The 23,468-nt window shown below is 42.8% G+C and overlaps 1 protein-coding gene and 1 long non-coding RNA gene across 4 annotated transcripts in view; both read left to right on the top strand.

The window, feature by feature from the left end:
- LOC117874496 overlaps window positions 1-5,504 on the top strand; it is a 7,950-nt gene extending 2,446 nt beyond the window's left edge. For both annotated transcript variants that reach the window (XR_004645000.1, XR_004644999.1), the window contains 2 exons: window positions 1,358-1,524; window positions 3,725-5,504. This is a non-coding gene — a long non-coding RNA (uncharacterized LOC117874496). The remainder of the gene's footprint in view (window positions 1-1,357; window positions 1,525-3,724) is intronic.
- An 8,497-nt stretch (window positions 5,505-14,001) lies between these two features.
- The window catches only part of TP53BP2 (tumor protein p53 binding protein 2), a 57,969-nt gene continuing 48,502 nt past the window's right edge, over window positions 14,002-23,468 (top strand). Inside the window, exon 1 of one of the 2 annotated variants that reach the window (XM_034764659.1) lies at window positions 14,002-14,323. In XM_034764659.1, the coding sequence (XP_034620550.1) occupies window positions 14,297-14,323 (27 nt within the window). In that variant the 5' untranslated portion in view covers window positions 14,002-14,296. The remainder of the gene's footprint in view (window positions 14,324-23,468) is intronic. The other variant, XM_034764658.1, reaches the window with a different exon arrangement.

The raw sequence follows: 23,468 nt of genomic DNA, 5'->3' as shown, positions 1-23,468 counted from the left end.
AGTCTCTACGCAAAAGAATTAATGGACACAAATCTGACATCAGGAATCATAATACTCAAAAACCAGTGGGAGAACACTTTAACCTGTCTGGTCATTCAGTGACAGACCTGCGGGTGGCTATATTACAACAGAAAAACTTCAAAAACAGACTCCAAAGAGAGACTGCTGAGCTAGAATTGATATGCAAACTAGACACAATCAACTCCGGTTTGAATAAGGACTGGGAATGGCTGAGCCATTACAAACATTGACTCTATCTCCCCTTGTAAGTACTCTCACACTTATTATCAAACTGTCTGTACTGGGCTAGCTTGATTATCACTTCAAAAGTTTTTTTTCTCTTAATTAATTGGCCTCTCAGAGTTGGTAAGACAACTCCCACCTGTTTATGCTCTCTGTATGTGTGTATATATATCTCCTCAATATATGTTCCATTCTATATGCATCCGAAGAAGTGGGCTGTAGTCCACGAAAGCTTATGCTCTAATAAATTTGTTAGTCTCTAAGGTGCCACAAGTACTCCTGTTCTTCTTTCTGAAGTTAATGAAATTTCATGGAAATAACAGCAAAATGTGGTCCACCAAAGGGATGGGTTAGGATAAACGGACCTAGAATATAGTTTCCATTGGGCCTAGAAAATGTCATGATGATTCTTGTTGTAACTAATGACTTTTTAGCTACCTAAAATCCCTGTGGATTTCCCCTGCTACGATGAAAAAGTAACTAATTGTGTGTTGGTTACTAAGGTAAATGATTAGGGGATGGAGATTAACTTATGATTTTCAAAGACAATCCTGGGAACTGGCCTCTCTCAAAGGACTAGTCCGCTAATGAAGGAGTAATTTGGGAGCAGCAGAGAAACAATGGGAAAGCCTTTATGTGTATCATCACAATGGCATTCCAAAAATGTGTTCTGAAATGAATATTTCCTACCTGGGAGCAGAACATTATATGCCAAGTACATATTTGGAGGCATTTTGCCTTATTTTTTCCCCATTAATGTCTAAAACTACAAGCCAATATTAGAACAAGGCCTTCCTTTTTCCTCTATAATTTCAGGATCTGACAGCCTTTCCAAGACAAACCATAAGTGGTTTCAATCCAGTTACGGGGATTCACGATAGGTTTGTGACTTGGCACATATAGTTCAGGCAGACAGCTCATTAACATTTTCAAAATTAGGAAGAAAAAGCAATTTCCATTAGTTACAAATGTGTTTTTAATTGTTTTGAATGCTTAACTTGAAAAGTTTGTTTTTAAGATATAGTTTTGTAAATAATTAGTAATTAGTCTGCTGAGTTAAACCTCAGACTCTCTGCTGAATCTGATGTTTTCTTTTTTCTGTATCATATTTTAGAATGGTCAATTTGTAAATGATCCAGTGCTTAATCTTGAAAAACATACATCATCCTTATCTGTAGATGATCCACAATATAGCCTTAATAGTGGCCTACCATTTGAGCCCATAGTAAGAGACTCTGGAGCCCATCACCCCAGCAGTTACTCCTGAAAGTATTATGTAAGGTAATAAAGGTTTTAGTGCATGCCAAATCATAGGCCGGCAGATTTTGCAGTCAGTGTTTACAGTTGATGCAGGATATATATTCTGTACCCTACTAGAGCTGTCATCTGTCTAGATTTTTGTAGAGCTTGCAAGACATTAAAACAATCTTGCAGTACCTCAGAGCTAATGCAACATCGTGACATGATGATGGTTGTCTATGTCACACTGAATTTTTTGGGAAACTTTCAGCAAAAATGGTTCAGTGATTTCCAGGAAGGAGGTTAGGGAAAAATAGGCTGTTTTGTTAAAAAAAAAAAAATTATTGCAGTTGTTTCTTTGAGAAACTACAGTGCCTCCATACTTGGGAATAGGGACATGAAATTTGGCATGGAAGCTGCCCTAGTGTCAGAGATGTGGCTTTTGCTGTCCCTGAAAATCTGCCAAATTTGGCCAAGTTATAAACCTCTGAAAAATCTCGGTTCACCCAGGCTTAGCCTTGTTAGAATTTGACAGAGGAATTCGGAGAAGATTTCATCTGCCCTGAACATGCTCCATCCCTCCATGTGCCATCCCCTCAGAGCAACTGAGCATGCTCCAACCAAGGGCTGCAGGGGCTGAACAAACTTTTCCTATAATTGCTCCTCCTGGCTGCCTAATTTTTGAATGCTTAACTTTGCAACTCTAGCATTCTGTTAACATTGTTTTTTGTATGCAGTATTTGATACAGAGTAGAATTAGTGTGGAGAGAAATAGAATATAGTACAGTCCAATTCATTTTAAACTCTTCAGGTGACACCTCCTACCAGGACATTTAACGTGCAAAAGTATGCAGATGATACAATAAGATTCTTATTTGGAAGCAAAGATTTTCTAGAGTGAGAATTGCACCAGCTTAATTAAGATTTGTGTTTAAACTGGTTTAATTAAACTGGTGCAACCCGCAGTCTTTTTTTTTTTTTTTTTTTTTAGTTTTAGTGGCTTATGTTGGTTTACATTAGTTTAATTGGGAACAGGTTTAAATTGAACCAAATGAGCCACTCTTATACCAAAATACGGGTTCACATAGGGGTTTGCACTGGTTTAAGTAAACCAGTTTCAGTTAAACTGGTGCAAAGCTGGGTGTGGACAAGTCCTAAGTTGTAAAATACATACAAAAAAAATTGGAATCAAAACTGTTTATCCAAAGGAGTGAAAACAATAGTGAATGACTCTCGACATGGCATGAGACACAGGCAGTAATACCCTCGCTCTGCAGAACACCAAGGTATACCTGCCTAGTCATTAACATGCCTACAGAACAATGCCAGCTGACTAAGCATGTGGCAAACCGAGAATACTGCCCCTCATCTCTTTGTTACAACTACCATCAAAACGCAAGTAGTGTATGCAAAAACATCATGTTACTGCTTCCTTGTCCTTCCTCACACACTCCCTGCTTTGTTTGTTCACCCAGCTGTTGTAGCTTGTCTTTAAAATTGTATGTTCTTTGGGGCAGGGACTGTCTTTTACTATATAGCCATATAGCACACAGTGCAAGAAGTTTCCAACCAGGTACAGGCCTTTACTTTATCTGTAATACAGTATTGCTTAATCAATACCGATGTCACTTGGGCTTGGTGTCGCATATGGTAATAGGTCAGGGACATCAAAGAAATCTGAAAAGGAAAGCAAAATTGCAAATCAGGTGGGAGATGTATCATGCCCACCCATAGACCAGAGGGTTCGGTCTCAGAAAGACACTAGCCAGGGAAGGAGAAAATGCATTCTCTATAAATGTAAGATTGTGATTCTTAACTAAAACAACATGGATTAGATTGACCTTAATTAGCTTCCGCAGGATCAGGCTGGACATGTCATGCAAACAGTTGCTTTTGCCCAGTCTGATTTTCTCTCTCTTTTTCAACAAATTTTGTTTTGCCACAATCCAGGTGGTTTAAGATTGGTATTTGAGAAATTTGATGCAAACTACCCTGGGCAGGGTTAGAAACCTTCAACCTCCAAGATGATGTAAGGGAGAAAGGATGGCTGGAGTCCACGTTTCTCTGGATTTGTGGTCAAAAGGGTCCTCTCCTCTAAGGAGTGTTAATATTAAAACTGCAGGCCTACAGACATGTAGGAAATGCCTATTGACCACAGATAAGAACTGAGTTTAAGGGGCATAGGTGACAATTACCCAACTGGGAATTTACCCAGATATTGTTTTTATGTCTCATCTGAAAGGTCAAGACAGTGATCCAAAACCAACTGGCTATTGGTTTGGTAAGGATCCAGTGGAGGAATGTCATCTATAGAATCACCAACACCACTTTCCACATCACTCTGGATATTCCTTGGAAATCCAACTTACTGCCATTCAAGTACTGAACAGTCAAACCCTAAAGCTACATATTAACTGGAGTGGATTTGTGGGAACATCTTATGGTCAACTTGGAAAACTACATGCCTTTATTCACAAAGGTGTGAAATCCAGTCCTGTGTAGAGGGCCACTCCCAGGCCTTTGAACCATTCAAGGTCACTTCCAGATAGGCCCGATGCTGAGGAACTGGTCTGGTGTGTGGAGGGAGATGGGTTCAGTGTATACTGTTGTGCAACAGAGGAAGTTATAATTTGTTTAATATTATTAGTAGTAAATATGGTAATATCCAAGGCTGCAATTGAGATTGAGGCCCTATTGTGCTGGGTGCTGTACAATCACAAAAAAAAGACAGTCGCAGCCCTGAAAGGTTTACAATCTAAAGATTTAGTGCTTACAATATGCTGGGAAAAGTACAATTAACTAAAGAGGCTTTGACTCAGAAAAGCAGTGAAGCAGTATCTACCGAAATAGGAAGGAGAATTATGAGGAGGTATTAGCTTACATGGCTTTTGCTCTCCACCTCTTTTCTTAGAACATTCACAAAAACAGGAAAAGATTGCCTGATTTCCTAATTAAGGGCCCAATTATTCTGTCAGCTACACTGGTGTAAATCTTGAGTAATTCCTTTGGCTTCAGCATGTTACTTTAAATTTACATTAATGTATTTGAGAAAAGAATTTGGCCCTAAAAAGGACAGACGGGAAATGCCTTTGATGATCATCAGCTGAATCAGGCTTTATTGGCATGACAAGCTGTTGAGTGTTGCCAAAGTGTAAGAAAAAGACAGGCCATCAATCATCTGTCAGAGGCAGGTATGAGCCACCCAGAATAGAGTTACACACTAGGTTTGGGATCGGATCCCCTGTGTCTGTCTCTCATTACAGTTGTTTCCTGATCTTGTAGCAGCAGGTTGCTGTAAAGTGAAGCCAAAATAGAATATCATTTGGTTATGAGCACTGGGAGGATATGTCAATATGAAAATATATGAAGAGAATATGTAAATTGACGAAGAGAATATATTAACTAAGGATCCAAACCTGCAGACCTTCTAAGGCCATGTCTACACTACAATGGCACAGTACAGCACTGTAGCTGTGCTGCTGTAGCACCCTAACGTAGATGCTTCCTACGTCGACTGAAGGTTTTTTTTCTGTCAATGTAGTTAATCCATTTCTCTGGGAAGCAGTAGCTAGGTCAACAGAAGAATTCTTCCATTAACCAAGCTGCATCCACACTGAGGGTTATGCTGACTTTACTGTAGTGCTCAGGGTGCAACATTTTTCACAGCATTGAGTGACGATGATCTCATTTTTAAGTGTAGAGCAGGCCTAAGAAAACTATTTTGGGCTTGATCCTGCATTCCTTTTGAATCCAAAACTCATTGATTTTGTGGTATTCTGAAAATTGTGTTAAAATTGTGATAGCACTTTACATTCCATGGGGTTTTGCTAGGGCTCTGTAGGGAAGCATGTGATCAGATTCACTCTGTGTGTAGCCAGCCAGGCTAGAGTGACAAACAGGGTCAGCGTGAGCTGTGCCTCTGCATTTTTAGGAAGCAGCCTGCTTTCACTCTCTCTGATTTTGGATTCTTATTTGTTATTATTCTGAATTCTAAGAATAAAGTAGTGTTTGTTACAAGCTTCCAGCAAGAGTATTTTATGTTTTTATCTAACTTCTGTGTCTGTATGCTGTGAAACAACAGATTTCACTGTCTCCTTCTTTCCTTGACTTCATTGGAATGCTCATGTGAGTTAAGGGAGGTAACTAGTGCTTGGGAGTGGGAGAGAGGCAGTAGGTAGGGGGAAAGGAATAAAGTTTCAGTATTAAGTTGCTCTCCACATTTCATGAATACTCAGCTCAAATGTACATTCAGCACCAGTTTGTGGCCAATCAGTACCTTGTGGTTTCTGCTGGGGGTGTGTGCAGTTTCAGTCACAGGCTAAATAAGCGACAAAGAGTCCTGTGGCACCTTATAGACTAACAGACGTATTGGAGCATAAGCTTTTACACAGCATAAGCATTCTTTAACTTGGAAAATGTTTGATTTGTATATTGAATTACTTCTGAAAAAAGCCATGGCTTTAAATTACAGAGAGTAGAGTTAAGGGGAGAAAACTAGGATTTTAATCTAACAAATACTTCGAGAGGGTTTACAGAATTTTTGGTTCATGGAAGTTCACTCATCTCTTGATAGGTTGGAAGAAGTGAAAAACTATATTCATTGTGAGTGCTGTGTGTGTGTAGTGGTACTGACAAATCATCCTCTGCATTTATGGAATCTCCATTTAAAATCTTCACAGAAATCTCAAACCAAGAGCAGAATATGTTACGGCCTAGCTCTATACAAGTTTCTACAGTAGTTTCTGGGTGCTGCTGGCCCGTCACTTGTAAATAGCTATTAGCTTACTCATTGTTATTATTATGATTTGACATTTGTGTATTGCACCATGGAAGCACATGGAACTTTACAGAGATAATCTTCTAGGTTATGAGATAAATGGTTTCTAAAGTTCTCCAGTCTAATTTACTGCTACTTACTTTTCAGATTAAAGATCAAAAGAATCAAATGCTGCTTTGTTGTGTAATCGTTCACATAAGTGCTAAGTGGGTCTAATGTGATACCAGATCAGATTGGTAGCATTTTATACCCACTTTGTACAGATGCAAATGACAATACAAAATACAAGACAAGCCTTTGCTCTTTCAGGTGTGATAACATTGTGTGATTTGGCTATTCCAATTGCTGAGAAAAACACTTTTTGTTTGGTTTGGGGTGAGAATGTCACATGGAGTTCCATTTTCTGTCTGGATTTTCATTCAGCATAATCTTCAGCACAGCTATTCCTGTTTTTATCTCAAGTGGGTACTGTACTTATGACACACCACACAGGAGTGCTTCAAATGGCCATCCAACAAATCCTTCAACCAAACCAAACCATCCAACCAAAAGCACAATGACTGAAAGATTCTTCATGAGGTGTTTACCGATGTGTTGAGCAATAGAAAGTGCACTACAGCTGAGGAGAGTAGGTTCAATTGTCCCACAGAGATGATCTTCCCCTTTCAACAAGCAGTTAAACAGTTACCTCTATAATACTCCTCAGACCCAATGGAGACTCCATTGCACTGCCTAGGACTAGAGGGCAAGAGGTAGGAATTGGATATGCTACATTCATATGTAGAGGGCAAGAGGTAGGAATTGGATATGCTAGATTCATCCTATTGACAATTAATGGTGTCCATTTAATACAGACCAAGGCATGCCACGAAGGGTTCTAGGGGTGGTGGAGGCCAGAAGAATCTGGCTCCAAAAAGTAACCAGATGGGTAGCATGGGGCTCCAGCGCTGATGCAGAGACCATGCCTTGTGGCTGACCCTGGCCCCTAGCCCATCTCCTCGGATCTAAATGGATCTCAGAATCGCAGATTCTGGGGTCAGTAAACTCCTTCCTCTTACCTTCTGAGGGACAAACTCTGCCACCACTATCAAAAAAACAATCTCCCTGTATCTAGTCCCTCCCACAACTTCTATAGGAGGAAGGTGATCTGGCCAAGTATCATTCTTTTTTTCTAAAATAATCTAGATACCAAAAATTGAGCATATAAATAATATATTAAAAACACCTATAAGAAGCACTAGGGATCAGCTGGGTGAGAGCAGTGTGGATTATACAGGTTTTCTTTTTCCAATGGTTCAGTGAAATCTCTTAATTCACCTGTTTGCAAAGAAAGTGACAATGGCACCTACAGACATGGCAAACAGAGAAAAAGGAGACAAAGGGATAAATGTGTGTTTGGACTTTTCCACCCTTGGAATGCTGTGCCTCAAGCCTCTTGAGTTTAACTAAGCCCTCCTCCCACCATTCTCCTTCCAGCAACCCTTTCCTCCAGCCCTCTTCTGGCTCTCTGCACCCTCAGCTGCCAGGAAAAACTGGAAGAGAGCTCACCATATTAGACATGACACAGACTTAACAGCAGGTGGTGCTGGATAGTAAATGTAAAACGGGGCCTGAATCTGCTCCTGTACTAATTTTACATATTATTCCATTATTTCAACAGACTAACTCCTTATTTTCTCTCTTCTAAAAGACAAGAATCAGGCTCAGCATATTAAAGAGGTTATCTCCCAGTATAACCAGCTGGCAAGCCTAGCAGTGATTTTTCAACACATTATGGACAGGATACAGCAAAGGATTAGAAGAGCTGTGGAGAGAAGCAGCAGAGATGCACTTGAGCAACTTGGACTCAGTATTAAACAGGATGACAGGTTGCAGGATGAGAAGATGTAGAATTTATTGAGCATACAGATCTGATGCTGAAGGAATGCATTCAATAACAGAAACTATAGAGTTATCACAGGTGTAGCAAATGTGTGAAAGGCAGGAGTGCTGGTAAAGAAACTGATTTTTATTTCTTGGACCCATATGGCATGGGTCAGGGCAACAAACGATAAGGCCCCTATCATATAGTAGGGGTGAATCTCTGTTGACTCCAGTGGCTACTGTTACAACTAGTGCCCACTAGCAGCCCAGATCACCCCTCTGCTTATGCAAGTAAATAGGGTTGATATTAAGTGGATCCCTCCTGAAAGAGCATGAAGAGAAGAGGGATGGCACTTCTGCATTGTCACCCCTCCCTTGGACTCTCTACAAGCTATTCCAGAAGCATTAACTTCTACTAGATCCCTTCCCTTACTGCTTCTGAATAGCTGCATAGGGACACAGACAGTAGAACCATGGCTCTTTCTGGAGCTATGCTGCCAGAAGTGGGGGCCAGAGAAGCATCACAAACAGGGCTGGTTAACCTTTTGTGGTCCCAGCGCCAAACATATTTGTGGCCCCCATGGAGGCAATGGACCACGGCGCGAGGAGGTCAGTCCCCGGAGCGAGGGGCCAGCCAGAGGCAATGGGGCCAGCCAGGGCAGAGACGGCCCCACTCCACGCAATGCAAGGTCACTATTTACAAACCGGCAGTTGCCAGACACATAGTGGCCTGCCTGGCCATGTGCTGCCAGCATTCCCCTTCCCCTCAGGGGCAGGCCTATGCCATGCCATACAGCCTCCCCCCCCCACCCAAAACCCCCGACTCCCTGTGGCCAGAGGCCCCCTGGACCCACCCACAAATGCACAGCGCCCTGCACAACACCACCCCTCCCTAGTGCCCCAACACACACACATCCTCTCTGCCCCTTCACAGCCCAGCACCCACCCCATACTTCCCACAGACCCACTCCCCCAAGCACTGCCTCCAGGCCGCACTCACCAGCCCTGCTGGGAGGTGACTGTCTCTGCTGGGCTGAGCCAGCAGTGCAGCCAGGCCTGGTCCCAGGGCCAGGAATTGCTCCGGCCCCTCAGGATTGGTGCGATCAGCCAGGCCAGGACCTGCCCCAGACGGGGTCCCTCAAGAAGTATTTGCCTGCAGGGGTCCAGCCAAGCCCTCCACACTGTTCCCCCCCACACACACACACATACACCTGGTTGAGACTAGCCAGGCTTCTGCACCAGTCCCAGGTGGCTCAGCTTTGGGGAGACAGGTGGGGCCCCACAGGTGGTGGGAAGCAGAGACTGCCCAAAGCTGGAGGTGCACTGGGGTCCGGCCACGGGGCTGAAAAGAGCAGGGGGTGCAGACAGGGGGCGGAGAGGAGTCCTCGGCCAGCCAGTGGGCAGGCTGAGAGGAGCAAGTGGTGGGTGGGGAGAGCCAGCGGGGTCTCGGGGTGCAGTGCAAATGGAGCAGGCCGGGGCCCCTTCTGAGCATGGGCCCAGCTGCATGGAGCCATAGGAGCCATTGTAAACCTGGCACTGAAAAGCAGCAGTTGCATAGGCAGGACAGCTCCAACTTCCATGGATCTAACCTTCTCTTCTTCATGGAACCCTTGGATATGCAGGATGAGGAGGCTTTGCCACCCTGTCCATTCTGCATCCCACAAACTCCTTCCCACTGGGGGACAATTTCTTGAAAAGTCTTGTAGGGTTTTCAGCTCCCTTCCATAGGGTTCTCTGAAGGAGGGAGTGATCTGCTCCATAGCTATCAAACTGATCTTTCCTGGAATTAATAAATTGTGGACAATTCATTTCATGCTTGTCTAGTCTGTTGCCTGCAAAGTAATGCCCTCTTCTGTTGGAGTCGGGACCCTGACCTAAAAGGAATTGCTACGTGGCAATGAGAAGTCTAGTGCGATGAGTCACACAGCCTGGACTAAACCTGAAACAAATGATGCCCACCTCTTGATGAGGGCTCCAACTCCTTAGCAGGGGGGCTTTAATTGTGTGTAGAAAAGATAAAACTCAGGTCTGGGCTACACTAGAGTTAGGCTGACGCAAGGCAGCTTACGTTGACCTAACTATGGAAGTGTTCTACATTTAAATTTTGTAACTGCCCAGCTACACTAACTTAATAACTCCACCTCCATGAGCGGCATAGAGTCAAGGTTGATGTAGTTAAGTCAATGCAGTGTCAGTGTAGATACCGTGTTGTTCACGTTGACTGTTAGTGGCTCTCAGGAGCCTTCCCACAATGCTCCACACTGACAGTACAAGATAGTGGAGAATATCCTGCAGCTCAAATAGTAGAGGGTTAATTCTTTTGGAGCAAGATGATCTGTTGTCATGAAGTTCTGAATGGTGATTTGTACAGCTATGAAGTCCTAGGAAGCCACAGTTTTCTAAATTAAGACATGCTGAATCTTCTCCATAATCACACAAAAATATATGTATTGTTAATGAACCAAAAAATCGAAGGTTTGTTCAGGCTTGCTGATAACAAGGCTAATGTATCACCAGAACTCAATGAACTAGGAAGCCTCTACATAGATTAAATCTGTGACAAGAATGTTTTCTATTATTATTTATTGTGTTATTTTAAAAATTGGTTAGAATTGATCAGACATCTGGGAGGAGTGTGGTAACTAACACCCATGAAAAGGTTAATGCCAGCTTTCAGCCACTACAAGAAGTTGCTAAGAAACAGTGTCATGTCCTCCTAGTATGTCCAGTGAGAGTCTGAGTAGATGATGTAATGCTCAAAATTTGTGTTTGATTGGTTGGATCTCTTGCCACTCAATGTCCTACTAGAGGGTTTATAGGCTGGAGTTCTGTGGACGCCTGAACTTTTCTCCACCTTCCTCATACACAGTTTAGCTAAGCTCTTATTAAGTAAAGTTGGCAATTTTTTTCTAATTTGCCTTTGAACTTTTAATTACTATTGCTACAGACACAGCACTAGCCCGGTCTGAAAGGATGATTTCAGATGTGTGGTAAAGCCTGTACACCCTTCCTATGTCTTCCACAGAGGCAGTCTTAATGCCATGAAAAATGCTTTGGAGTAATACAGTCATCTATAATAAGAAACACATGGTAAGGGAATATTTGACTATTAAGGGACTGTGGAAAGATGTGTGTCCCAGAGTCATCTTCACCCTTCAACTTTTTCACCATCTTTGAAATCTACTGACTCTTAAGGACAAATATTTGTGCATCTCTCTGTTTGCCAAGATGATCCTGCAGATGTGTAATGCCTGCGTGTCACTGTGTGTAAAGTACTTGACGCAGAAGCAAACTGGCTGCCCTAGAGAAGATGACAGAATCAGCAGAACAGAGCAGTTTTCCATATGTTCAATTAATTTCCTGCTATATGCCAGGGCTCTTGCTCCTCCTGTGCAGATGTAAGAAAAATCAGGAACAAGTTTCTCAGTTTGTAAATTGTTGTCTTTTCTGTTCCCTTCAGCACTCTGTGAACTGTCCTGCCTTCTTCTGTGTTCTGTTCTCTTTATGTGTTTTTCTTCTACATAGACAGCATGTTTTAATGGACGGAGCACAGAGCTGGGACTGGAGTCAAGAGTTCCTGAAAATGAATTCCAGCTCTGCCATGACTTGTTATGTGGATATGATTTCCAGGACATAATTTGTGTTACATACATATGTTTAAAGGGTGCTTTGTAGAAAACTCAAAAAGTGAAGTGGGCTGTAGTCCACGAAAGCTTATGCTCTAATAAATTTGTTAGTCTCTAAGGTGCCACAAGTACTCCTGTTCTTCTTTTTGCGGATACAGACTAACACGGCTGCTACTCTGAAACTTGTAGAAAACTGTAATTTTTTAAAATTAATTAAAAAATACAATTTAAACTCTGCCAGTTTCTTTATTTGTAATACAGGAATAAAAACACTTCACAGGCAAATTACGAGGATCAGTGCTCTAATAATATTGTTAAATTTTCGAAGTGCTATATACATGCTAAGTATTATTCTTATTCTCCTTGCATTTGGGGAGTCCTGTCTAAAATTATTAAAAATGTTTAATTTCTAGAAATAATGGGTATGAAGACCAGCATTTTCTGCAGAGTCCTAAAGGGTGACTGACTTACCACACCTTCAATTTGCAGCCTTTTTCTTAATCTTTAAAGTTACACTGCCAAATGATTTAGGCCAGTAATTTATGCCCCATCCTTCAAGCTGCTCTGTGTAGGTGGACTCCTGTACTCCTAGTACAGTTTGCAAGGTAGGGCCTTTGATTTTGTGAAGAAAATAAATAATAAAAAAACATGGAAAGGTATGGTTTCTTTTTGCTTTTTATATTTAAACATTGCCCTGCAAGGTTTTGAACTTAGACATAATAGAATAGAATTGGAAAGTAAAACTAACTAGAAACAAAGGTAAAATTAACCATTTTAATATCACTAGCCAAATTGAGTAATATGAAAAAAATAAAAGAAGAGAATAGATAAGAGGAGCATAGTCTAGTGGGTAAGACACTGCAAAATGAGATCAGGGATCCAGTCCTGGCTCTGCTGCTGAAGTACTCTGTGACTTCGGGGCAGGTCACTTCACCTCTGTTTTCCCTTTCACCTCTATGTCTTGTCCGTTTAGATTATAAGCTTTTTAGGGGAGGGACTGTCCACTATTGTGGGTTTGTACAGTGCCTAGCACATCTTGGCCCTATCTCAGTTGAGACCTATAGGTGTTACTGTAATTTAATAACCTAAGGCATTGCTGCTAACAGTATGAGGATTTTAAAAAATGTTTATCATTTTGCCATATCCCTTTAATAAAGATTTTTTAAGCCCTGGCCTCTGCAAAGGTGGCCTGCTGGGCTCACATGGAGACCCATGGAAGTCAGTGGGGCTGTGGGAGTGTGTAGGAATCCCTGCACTCATTGAAAAGAAGAACAGGAGTACTTGTGGCACCTTAGAGACTAACAAATTTATTAGAGCATAAGCTTTCGTGGACTACAGCCCACTTCTTCTGAAACAAGTACTCCTGTTCTTCTTTTTGCGGATACAGACTAACACGGCTGCTACTCTGAAACCTGCACTCATTGAGATAATCTTGCACTTTGCCCTCCAACGATCCTTACAATCTGGGGAACATCTAGGCTGGATGCATTTGCAGGTATCATTTAGTTCATATAACCGGGGGTTCTGAAAGTGATCATGGCTGAACAGAGTGAATAGACTGTAAGATCACAGAGATAAGGGGGTGTTCTTGCCCTCAGGGCAGGGTTTGAATTTAATTCACAGGTAGATACCTTAGGGGTGGGGAATCCATTGTCATGTATATACATAGGAATGGGCACACTCAAAATACAAGGATAAATGGGAGTGATTATGCCAAAGGCAAAACTTATCCTCTATGTAGGTGCCCTCAAGATCTATAGGAGTACTTCAGCAGGACAGGGCTGGTTCAGCAACTGCTTGTGAAATCTAAATCTGGCTGAGCGATTTCTGATTTTAACGAGGGACGGAGTGAATTATAATGAAAATTTCCATCCTGTCATGGTGAAGGACTGGCGCAGAGATGTCCAGAGACTGAGCGAACCTCAGCCAAGAGGGGGGGGGGGGGATTGGGGCCCAGAAAGTTGGGGAAGGGAGCGGGATGAGCCAGCAGGGAGGGACGCCCCATCAGAGGGGGAATGAGCCCTCAAGGGAGGTGAACTCAAGGGGGGTTTCTGTGAGGGAGGCGGATGAGCCCCATAAACGGCGCTCTCGGGCAGCTTCCCTCCCATCTCACACAAAGCAAACCCCCCGCTGTCTAGCGAGCCCGGGGAGGGGACGGGCTTAGGAGAGAGCTGGGGAGCTGGCCCTGCCTGTGCCGGCCCCTCCTGGGGGTGGGATCCGGGCGGGGCTGGGACTCTTGGCTCCTCCTCGCCAATCGCTGGGCTTTGGGGTTAGTTTCGGAGAGTGGAGCCGGGGGCGGCGGCGAGGAGAGCGGGTCTCCGAGGAGACAAAGCGGCGGCGACGCTGGGGGGTGAGCGAGGTCAGACGCCAGTGCCCGGCGGGGATCGGGCTGAGTGCGGCGCAGGCCCGGCTCCTCTTCGCAACAGGTTCCCAGCTCTGCCCGGCCCCCTGTGAGCTGCAGCGGGCACCGCAGGCCGCTCCGCCTCCCCAGGCCCCGGCCAGTGGTCTCCTCGGTCTCGGGTGGGGCGACCCGGCACCATCCGCCTCCATGCGGTTCGGCTCCAAGATGATGCCGGTGAGTGAGGGGTCCCGGCGGGGAAGTGTGGGGGCAGTAAGCGGACATAGGTGGTGCGTGGGGGGCAGTGCAGCATAGGGTGACCAGCTGTCCCGATTTTATAGGGCCAGTCCTTATTATTGGGGGGTTTCTTATATAGGCTCCTATTACCCCCCCCCCTCTGTCCCGATTTTTCACACTTGGTCTCTGGGGGGGGGCACGTGGGGCTGGTGGGGGGTGGACTCTGCTCCCATCCCCTATTGTTCAGTCTCGGGGGTGCCGCGATCAGCAAATGTGACTCGTTGGCACCAACACGTCCCTCAGTGCGTGGGCGTGTGGGGCCAAGCGTGGGCAGAGTCTGGCCAGAGGGAGTTTCGTGGAGAAAGTTGGAAGGGGGGGAAGCTCGGACTCAGACTGGAAATTGCCTTTCGCTCCTGACTCCAGGGTCTCTTGGTACCTCCATGGTAGTAACCTGGCGGATTTCAGAGATGGGGGGCGGGTGGGATCAGCCGCGGGGATCTCGCCCCGCCCCCCCCCCCCCCCCCCCCCCCGGTTCAGTATGTACGCTGGGGCAGTGCTGCTTGGAGACTCGCGTCAGCAAATAGAGCTGACTTCTTATCTAGGGAAGGGTCTGATAGCGCCGGTAAACATCGGAAGAGAAAATGGATCCTGTCATTGTAGAGGCAGAGACGGAGGAGCTCGGGGAGACCGTCAGATTAGCTCTTTGTTCCGAATCTGAGCTGGTTTGTGTTGAGGGGGTTTTCTCCCCCCCCCCCCCCCTTCTACTCTCAGTGTTTACAGCTATTCTGCTTGCTCCGGTTTCACGCTGAGATCAGTGTAAAGAGCCCTCCAGGGGAGAATAGCGAACCTTGTGGGGAAAAGTGCCCCAGGTTAGTATAATAGGAGTGGCGAGCCCTGATAGGCGCTAGGCTTGCGGGGCAGGGCTTGGTGGGGGCTGCGCAGTGCACTGGGGCGTGAACTGCGGGGGAACAGGTAGCTTGTTGGTGAAACAACAGTGACGGCAACATTCCACCCATTTAAAGGGACGGTGACGTTTAGCATTCGGAGGGAAGGGCTCGCCATACACTTCCCTTACTCCTCCCACCCACCAGCTCTTCTTGCCTTAGATAGTTCCCCTGATTTTTTTTTTTTTATTAAGGATTTAACCAGCCGTCAGTCTGAATTATTTTCAGATGCACAACAGTCCCTAAACGTTGAGTTTGTTCCACTTCAAGAATTCTAGATGTTTTGGGTGGAACTCATACCCAAAAGGACTGAAGGTAAAAAATCCATTGCAATCAACATACTACAAGTATATAATGCCTGCATCTGTAACTTTCACTCTATGCATCCGAAGAAGTGAGGTTTTTACTCACGAAAGCTTATGCCCAAATAAATCTGTTAGTCTTTAAGGTGCCACCAGACTCCTTGTTGTTTGGGTGGAACTGGCCTCTTTGGCAGGAGGAGGGACTGAATAAGCTAAATTGTTTTGTTCTCTCTAGCTTATTCGGTGTGAGTTTGCACGTTCTACATAACAAATTCATGAACAATTCTTAGCAAATTAGAGTTCCTAAATTTGTCTAGACACAAACCCCTGATGCGGCCTTGAGATTTCCTACATCTGTTTTCTTTTTAAATTGCCCAAGCTCCAAGAGGATAAATGGCCATGTTGTTTACAAAATAAACTGGTTTTGCCCAGTTTCAGGATATTCTCCTATTGACATTGAAGTAGAAATTACCAAGAGAAATTTGTAGTTTATTAAGGTTGTGTCCACACTAGGTAAAAATACACTAGTATTATTTTTTTAATACTTTAGAATTGACCCCTACCAGCTAACTGTATTAAAATACAAAGTGCTCTGTCTACCCTATGGTTCTAACATGAGTTTAAAAACTCATCTTTGTTTCTAGTGAAGGCAAAGCCTAAGATGAATACAGCTGAAGTTGAATGAAGGGATAGAAAGGTTTTGCTTTGGCACAAAACCTCTGACTGTGGGAAGAGGGAGGTCCTTAATCCCCATGTTGCAATTGGGCCAAGTTAGAAGTAATAGTATCGGAATATTTGGTATTAGCCAGCAACCAATAGAGCCCCAGATGAACCATTGTTATTTCTAAGAATGGCAGATTACAAGTAAATAAAATGTGTTGGGAATTCTTGTGCTTCTAGGAAACCCTGAATGGAGATTGCTTTGATATTGTAAGTTGTAGTGTGTGCATGTTCCATGCATATGGCCTTGCTCTCCAAGTGCTTGCAAAATCAGGGCCAACACTATGTGTATGAGTAACTTTACACTGCTGCATAGATCCACTGAACTCAGTGAGATTATTCATGTACATAATGTTATTCACAAGTGTATTTGCAGAATTGGGGAATTGTATTCTTCTGATGCAGCATATTGTCAATTTAAAAACACCTTCCCATTACAAACCCTGGAAAGCTGAGTGAAGTAGGGATCCATAAACAGGAAGAGAATGGCCATTTATAAGCAGCTGACACTTGAGTATCTCAGGCTGGTGGTTTGCTTGTTCCAGGGAAGCTAATGTCTCTTCTCCCTTTCCTATCACTCTTTCCTCCCCATTGAAGAGGCAATGATGAGGGTTGATTTTAGTCCAACAGAACAAATCAAGGGAGGAGTAAGTGACTTTAATTGGTGTAATTAAAGAGAGAGCAATCACTATTGGTGTAGCTAAAGTTAAAGTAGTCAAACTTTTTGGAGAATTATATTGTCATCAGCCCATGGAAATCTGAGGGGAAAAAAAGCAATGTATAAAGTAGCAAGGTGTTAATTCAAGGATTATCATAATTAAGTAAACATTCTGTCACCAGACAGTAAATCTGTACAAGAGACTACCCTTCTCAGCTAACAGCCTGTCTCTGAAGATCATCCCAAAGTATCCCCAAACAATTCTGTTCCTTCTTTGAATGCCACCTCCATTTCAAATCTACTTCTGTCTGTCGTTTCAGTAGTTGGTTGAGACAAGTGCCAGTGCATGAATTGCTGTAGGTGCTCAGACTTCCATTGCATGCTGACTCAAATCTTGGTTATTCTGTTTTTAATTAATAAAAATAAAGGGATCACTGCAACCTTTACCATACTGTGTTTACTACATAAAGTAATGGATCAGTCTAAATTAGAATGGGTTAAGTGGCTTAATACTAGAATGCAAATATAGTGGATTTAGAACTCAGAATTTTTAAAGGTTATAACATATTTTGTTGCTCTACAGGCTCTCATTTCTAATAATTACATTAATTGGGGGATGTAGGAGGAGATTTTAAAAGGCACAAAGAGCAGTTAACTGCCCACTGGGAGTTGGTGCCTAAACAGCCCCTTGAAAATCTCCTCTGTAGTAAACACACTCTGAATGGATGTGAACAGAAACGAACTGGAGCCCAAGTAATGCTAAAAACACTTGGGAACATAAATAATAGCAAGCCTTAAAACAATTTCTTGCACTTTTTTTTTTGCAGTTTCTTTTACCTGATCACCCTCTTCTGATGATTAACACTGTTTTATATCTGCAAAAATCATATTTAAATGAGATTTTGGAGTCTGGCTGAAAGAGTATTATGTAATATCTGTCTAACCAAATGTATAGCAACCAGGAATGACATTGAACCAAAATGTACCATGCTTGACACTTTAGGAGAGCGGTCTCCTTCCTGGTGTGATGGTGGGACTCTTATGGGCATAAATATCTTCATCCATGCTGCTGAATGAGGAATAGGAAGGTGGTCCTTAAGCATCTTCCAATCGCTTCTCCCCCCCCCCCTTTTTTTTTTTTTAAATTCCTTTTGTGGTAGCTTTTATATTTTCCTCTGCTGCTTCCCTATCTTATCTCTTCCTTCCCCAATAAAACAATCCAACCGACCCCCTGACACCAGGGTCATACTCTCTCCTGCCCCAGCCAGTGCAATGCATACATATGGTGTTAAATAATAGAGTAACTACTCTGGTCACTGAGGAGCATTACAACTGAAGTCTTTCTTGCAGTGATGATGCGTAGCAACTAAGTTGCTGTTGTAACCATGTACCAGAAGCGTGTTGTTAAATTCTGCAAGAGAGTAATGAATTACCTCTGTGTACAGGTAAACTGATGGCACCTTAGAAATGCATGCAGAAGTAGTGACAGGGTTAAAGTCAGAGAATTAAATGAGCCATATAAAATTTTCACCTTCCCACAAGCCTTCAACAGATGGGGTGCGATTTGTACTGTTTTGTTGCGATGAGGAGCTGGCACATTTTCTAAAATAGCATAGCTTTCTGCAACATAATTGGTCCCCTTTACGTGTTTTGCATTGTTACCATAAAGATGAGTAGATGTTAGGAAATAATTTGTGTCATTATGTGTGCTGGATAAATAGCTTTGCTGAAAGGGTGGGAGGTTTCACAGATGGAGCTAATGCAGAGACTGCTACAGGCAGAGGCTTCAATTCAGTCTGAAATCCTTGTTGGTCATAATTGCTCTAAGGTCTGGCTCTATAGATGGGCTTAGGTGTTGTGATGCAGAGCATTGCAGGGCCCAACATTTAGGCACCCAGGCAATCAAGGGAACAATGCTGATCCACAATGTCGAGTTTGGTGGGAGGCTCCCTAGGCGATAAATGGAGGAGAGAGGTGCCTAGGAATGTGCTCTAGGGAAGCCAGCACACTAGGTGGGGAGTTGGCTAAGCTAGCCAGTGGGAGATGCCAATGAGAAGGGTGTGTCCAAATGCCTACCCTTCTCCTGGAGATTGGTGCCTAAGTCTGGGTTGCAGCAGGGGCACCTATGATCTACAACTGGGAATCCCTCTCCTGGAGTGAAGTTGCTTAGGAGCCAAAATTGTTTCTGTGAGAATGAGCCAGGTACTTGCTTTGCTCAGTGCAAAATAGAGGAGGAGGCAGAGGTGGTGGTGGTGCACAGAGAAGGCAATGCCGCTGCGTGTCTTGTACGTTTTAGCCCAGTGGCTAGAGCACTTACCTGGGATGTGGGAGCCCAGGGTTCAATTCCCCACTCTGTGTGAGGGGGACAAAGGATTTGAACAGGGTCTCCCACACTTTTCAGAGTGCTCTAACCACTGGGCTATGGGATATCTTGATGTAGATTTCCCTCAGTCTCTCCTGTTGAAGCTGTGTTTAAATAATTAAAGTCTTTGGAGCAGGAGGACGAGACCTTGCATCGCCTACCTCCTAGTGGTTAGGGCTTCCACCTAGGTTACAGAGTCATTCTCACTCTTGCCAAATAACTCTTTAATTATTTATCCACAGTGGAACACCTTCAACAGGAGAGACTGAGCGCCCTGACCACAGCGTATGTCATAGCCCAGTGGTTAGAGCACTCTAAAGAAATGAACATTCAAGGGCCCCTTGGATGTTCCATTGAATAGTAACATAGGAATTGCCACACTGGATCAGATCAGTGGTCCATCTAGTGCAGTTTTCTTTGACTAAAATACTTCCCTCAATGGTATTATGAGAAAATCTGGTTTTAACTACTTGGGATTTACAGACCCATTTTAATACTTTGCATTTTAAGCATAGACATGCATCTTCAGTAAGTATTCACTACCTTAATGTTAGATAAGGAAAAAATGTCTGTCTACAGTATAATGCAGATAAACAGTTGTTTTTGTTGACCCTGAATCACTTTCCTTGATTTGTGTGTTGCTTATTTAGGCTCCAGTCCTGCAACGGGATCTACGCAGCCAGACCTCTGTGTCTGTGACACCCAGCTGACTTCAGTTGACTTTAGCGTGAATTTGATTGCCCTACTGGGGCTTATATTGTAAGCACCCCAAGGCAGGAGCTATATCTCCTAATTTGTTTAAGGGCTTGGTATACATTGGATAACTATTAAATGTAATTCTGGACATTTTAGCTAATGCAAGTCACTTAGTAATGTTACCAAAATATTATTTCATAAAATAATTTAATACATGGTATTCAGGATCTTAATTTCAGGGATATTTTGCATAGAATGCTGAATAATTCTGAGAACATGTTTTGCTGGTCTTCTTTCCCTACAGTACATTAGGTGTGAGTGGCATTTTACAGACAATGAGTTGTCATGATTTGTTATTGTGAATCATGACAGTAAATAATGTTTCCTGTACACCTATAGTTCAGCAGTTTTTTGTTAAAACAATGGGCTTTTTTGTCCATTGATCAAGAGCTTCCTATTTGTGAAATGATTTTAAAATAAAATGCATTTCTATGTTGTCCCTCTTTACAAACAACCCCATTCTCCCAAAAAATATTTACCTGAAATCTGTATTTTGTAGTACATTACAATTTGTTCAGTATGTCAGTTTCTTTAAGTGCTTTCATCACAAATGATCTTTCATTTTTTTTCCACACTAGATCAGTCTGTGGAAGTCTTGGGAAATCACTTATTATGGTTTTGCTCCTGATCCGTCTATTCATCAGGAATTCATTCAGACTGTGAATGCCTTGTGGGTTTCCTGTTGTTACTGTTGCATGGGTCAGTCCATAGAAGGATCAGATGGGGAGAGGTGGGGTTGGACACTTCATATAAAACATTTCCTTTCCTCTGTGGTTGTTGCCAGATGGGATCTCCGCTTTATTAATGAAGGTCCTGTCTGAAGAGCTGTATGCTAGATTAATTTGCATGGAGGTCAACGGAGTTTTAATAGAGGCAGGTACAATGGAGATAACATATTTGTTCATTTATCCTCATTCTGGTGTCTTAAAGTGGCAGTGTGCCCAGTGTTCATTTCAAATTAATTATGATAATAAGTTGGCTTTAAAATGCTTTCTGGGTTTGTTTACCAGCTCTCCTTGTTAGCAATCTGCCTGGGAGATCTCCTTTCCCCCACAATGCATGTCACTGAACTTACTGAGCTTGTTCAATAGGGCAGGGTCTTGTCCCTTTCAAAGGGAGGCCCTGTGAATAAGGAGGTGGAACGCACTGCAAAAATGCCTTGGTTAGAGTGGCTTTCTTGGCTTGGCTGTTATAGCATCGGGGAAGGGGAGTAACTTTATTTCCTCACATCTGTGACCTCCCTGGGGAAGAGGTTGGAGGGTTCCTTTGTTACCCTGGGAATGTACACAAATGTCAGTTCTAGTATCAAAGAGAGGGTTATTTAATACTTCGGAAGCTGGAAGGTGATCACATTCATGAGGTCACGAGCACATCAAGCTATCCTGCTGTTTGCTCTTTCACAGCATTACTCTCTTAAAGCCCTGTTTTAACTCTTCTTGCTCACTTTTTACTCAAATAAAACTCTTACTCAGGCAAAACCCCTAATAAGTTCAGTAAGAAACAATTAAGGAGCTTGAAACAGGGCCTTTTGTTTGACTTCAAGATGGTATAGTGTATAAAGGTCAACAGAGTTCTTTGGTATCCTGTGAAATAGTCATCTTTTTATATGATGCTTTTAGCCACTGTTGCTAAACTGTTTGAGGAAATTCCAAACTTTTTGAATGTGGGAGATATGAATGACAATTGCAGATGGTGTGGAATAGCTAATCCTGTCACTTGGATGAGAATTTTAGGCGAATAATGCTCTTGGTGTAATCCATGAAGATTCCTTGTTACCAGAAATGTTAAGGTAGAAACCAATTCCCATCTTGCTGCTGTTAATCACTGATATTTTTGTTCTTGCTATTAGTCCTGTAATCAGTTTAAAATTAGTCACACCAATGACATCACCACTTGTATCATAGTTACTAATAGTGCTACAGTAATGTTTAGTGCAAAGCCAGTTTTGCATGTGTTTAGAAATCTCCAGTTTCTGTTTTAAGTGATGTTACTATCAAGAATGTTTTCTTTGTGGTAACTGGATATAACTCCTCACTCCCTCTTCTATTTTTATCAGTCTGAGGTAGGTATGCCAGGTATTTGAGTAGATACTTCTGTATCCATTTGTTCTGCATTACAGAACCACCCACTGTACATGCTCTAACATCGATTAGCATGAAGAGATCCTTTTGATAGAGGGTTATGTGTGTAGGTGACACACAACTACACTGAGGTAAGTGTGTTGTGGGAGCCATTTAAGATCAAGGAAAAAATTTTCTTCTATCCTATTTTGTTGTTGTCTCCGTTTTAATACTTATAACATCAATTTTATGAGACTAAAATATGCATGAATGGATTTGGCCTGTTCTTCCTGCAGTGTTTTAAAACATTTACTAGGCACTTTTAAAAAAAACTGTTTATGTTTAACGTGAAACTGATGTGGAAAAGCTGCTGTGGGAGAGATCCAGTTAGATTATACTGTATAGTGTCTGAAATGGAGTAAATAATAGGGATGTTCTCGTATCCAAAGGCTTGAAAAGCTTCTGATATATTAATGGTTTTGAGTTGTTCGGTGCGGTTCTTTGAGTTGTTAGTTGCTACAATATCTTTTTTATTTAGCACTCTTTGCTGTGGATCAAGGAGTTGTATAAAGGGAAACTTAAGATAGAGGAGCTAAGTGACTTGCCCAGGATCATGCAGCAGTCAGTGGAAGAGGTGGGAATGGAGCTCTCATCTCCTGACTTCTGCTCCTGGGAGTCATACTAACTGGTTTCAGAGTAGCAGCCATGTTAGTCTGTATCCGCAAAAAGTACAGGAGTACTTGTGGCATCTTAGAGACTAACAAATTTATTAGAGCATAAGCTTTCGTGGACTACAGCCCACTTCTTCAGATGCATATAGAGTGGAATAAATATTGAAGAGATATATATATACACATATACAGAGAGCATAAACAGGTGGGAGTTGTCTTACCAACGCTGAGAGGCCAATTAAGTAAGAGGGGAAAAAAAACTTTTGAAGTGATAATTAAGGTAGCCCAGTACAGACAGTTTGATAGTAAGTGTGAGAATACTTACAAGGGGAGATAGATTCAATGTTTGTAATGGCTCAGCCATTCCCAGTCCTTATTCAATCCTGAGTTGATTGTGTCTAGTTTGCATATCAATTCTAGCTCAGCAGTCTCTCCTTGGAGTCTGTTTTTGAAGTTTTTCTGTTGTAAGATAGCCACCCGCAGGTCTGACATTGAATGATCAGACAGGTTAAAGTGTTCTCCCACTGGTTTTTGAGTATTTTGATTCCTGATGTCAGATTTGTGTCCATTAATTCTTTTGCGTAGAGACTGTCCGGTTTGGCCAATGTACATGGCAGAGGGGCATTGCTGGCACATGATGGCATATATCACATTGGTAGATGTGCAGGTGAA

Source organism: Trachemys scripta, chromosome 3 (assembly GCF_013100865.1).
Source record: "Trachemys scripta elegans isolate TJP31775 chromosome 3, CAS_Tse_1.0, whole genome shotgun sequence".
Lineage (NCBI taxonomy): Eukaryota > Metazoa > Chordata > Testudines > Emydidae > Trachemys > Trachemys scripta.
Note: the sequence above shows the minus strand (reverse complement) of the source record. Positions and strands in the feature narration are given on the sequence as shown.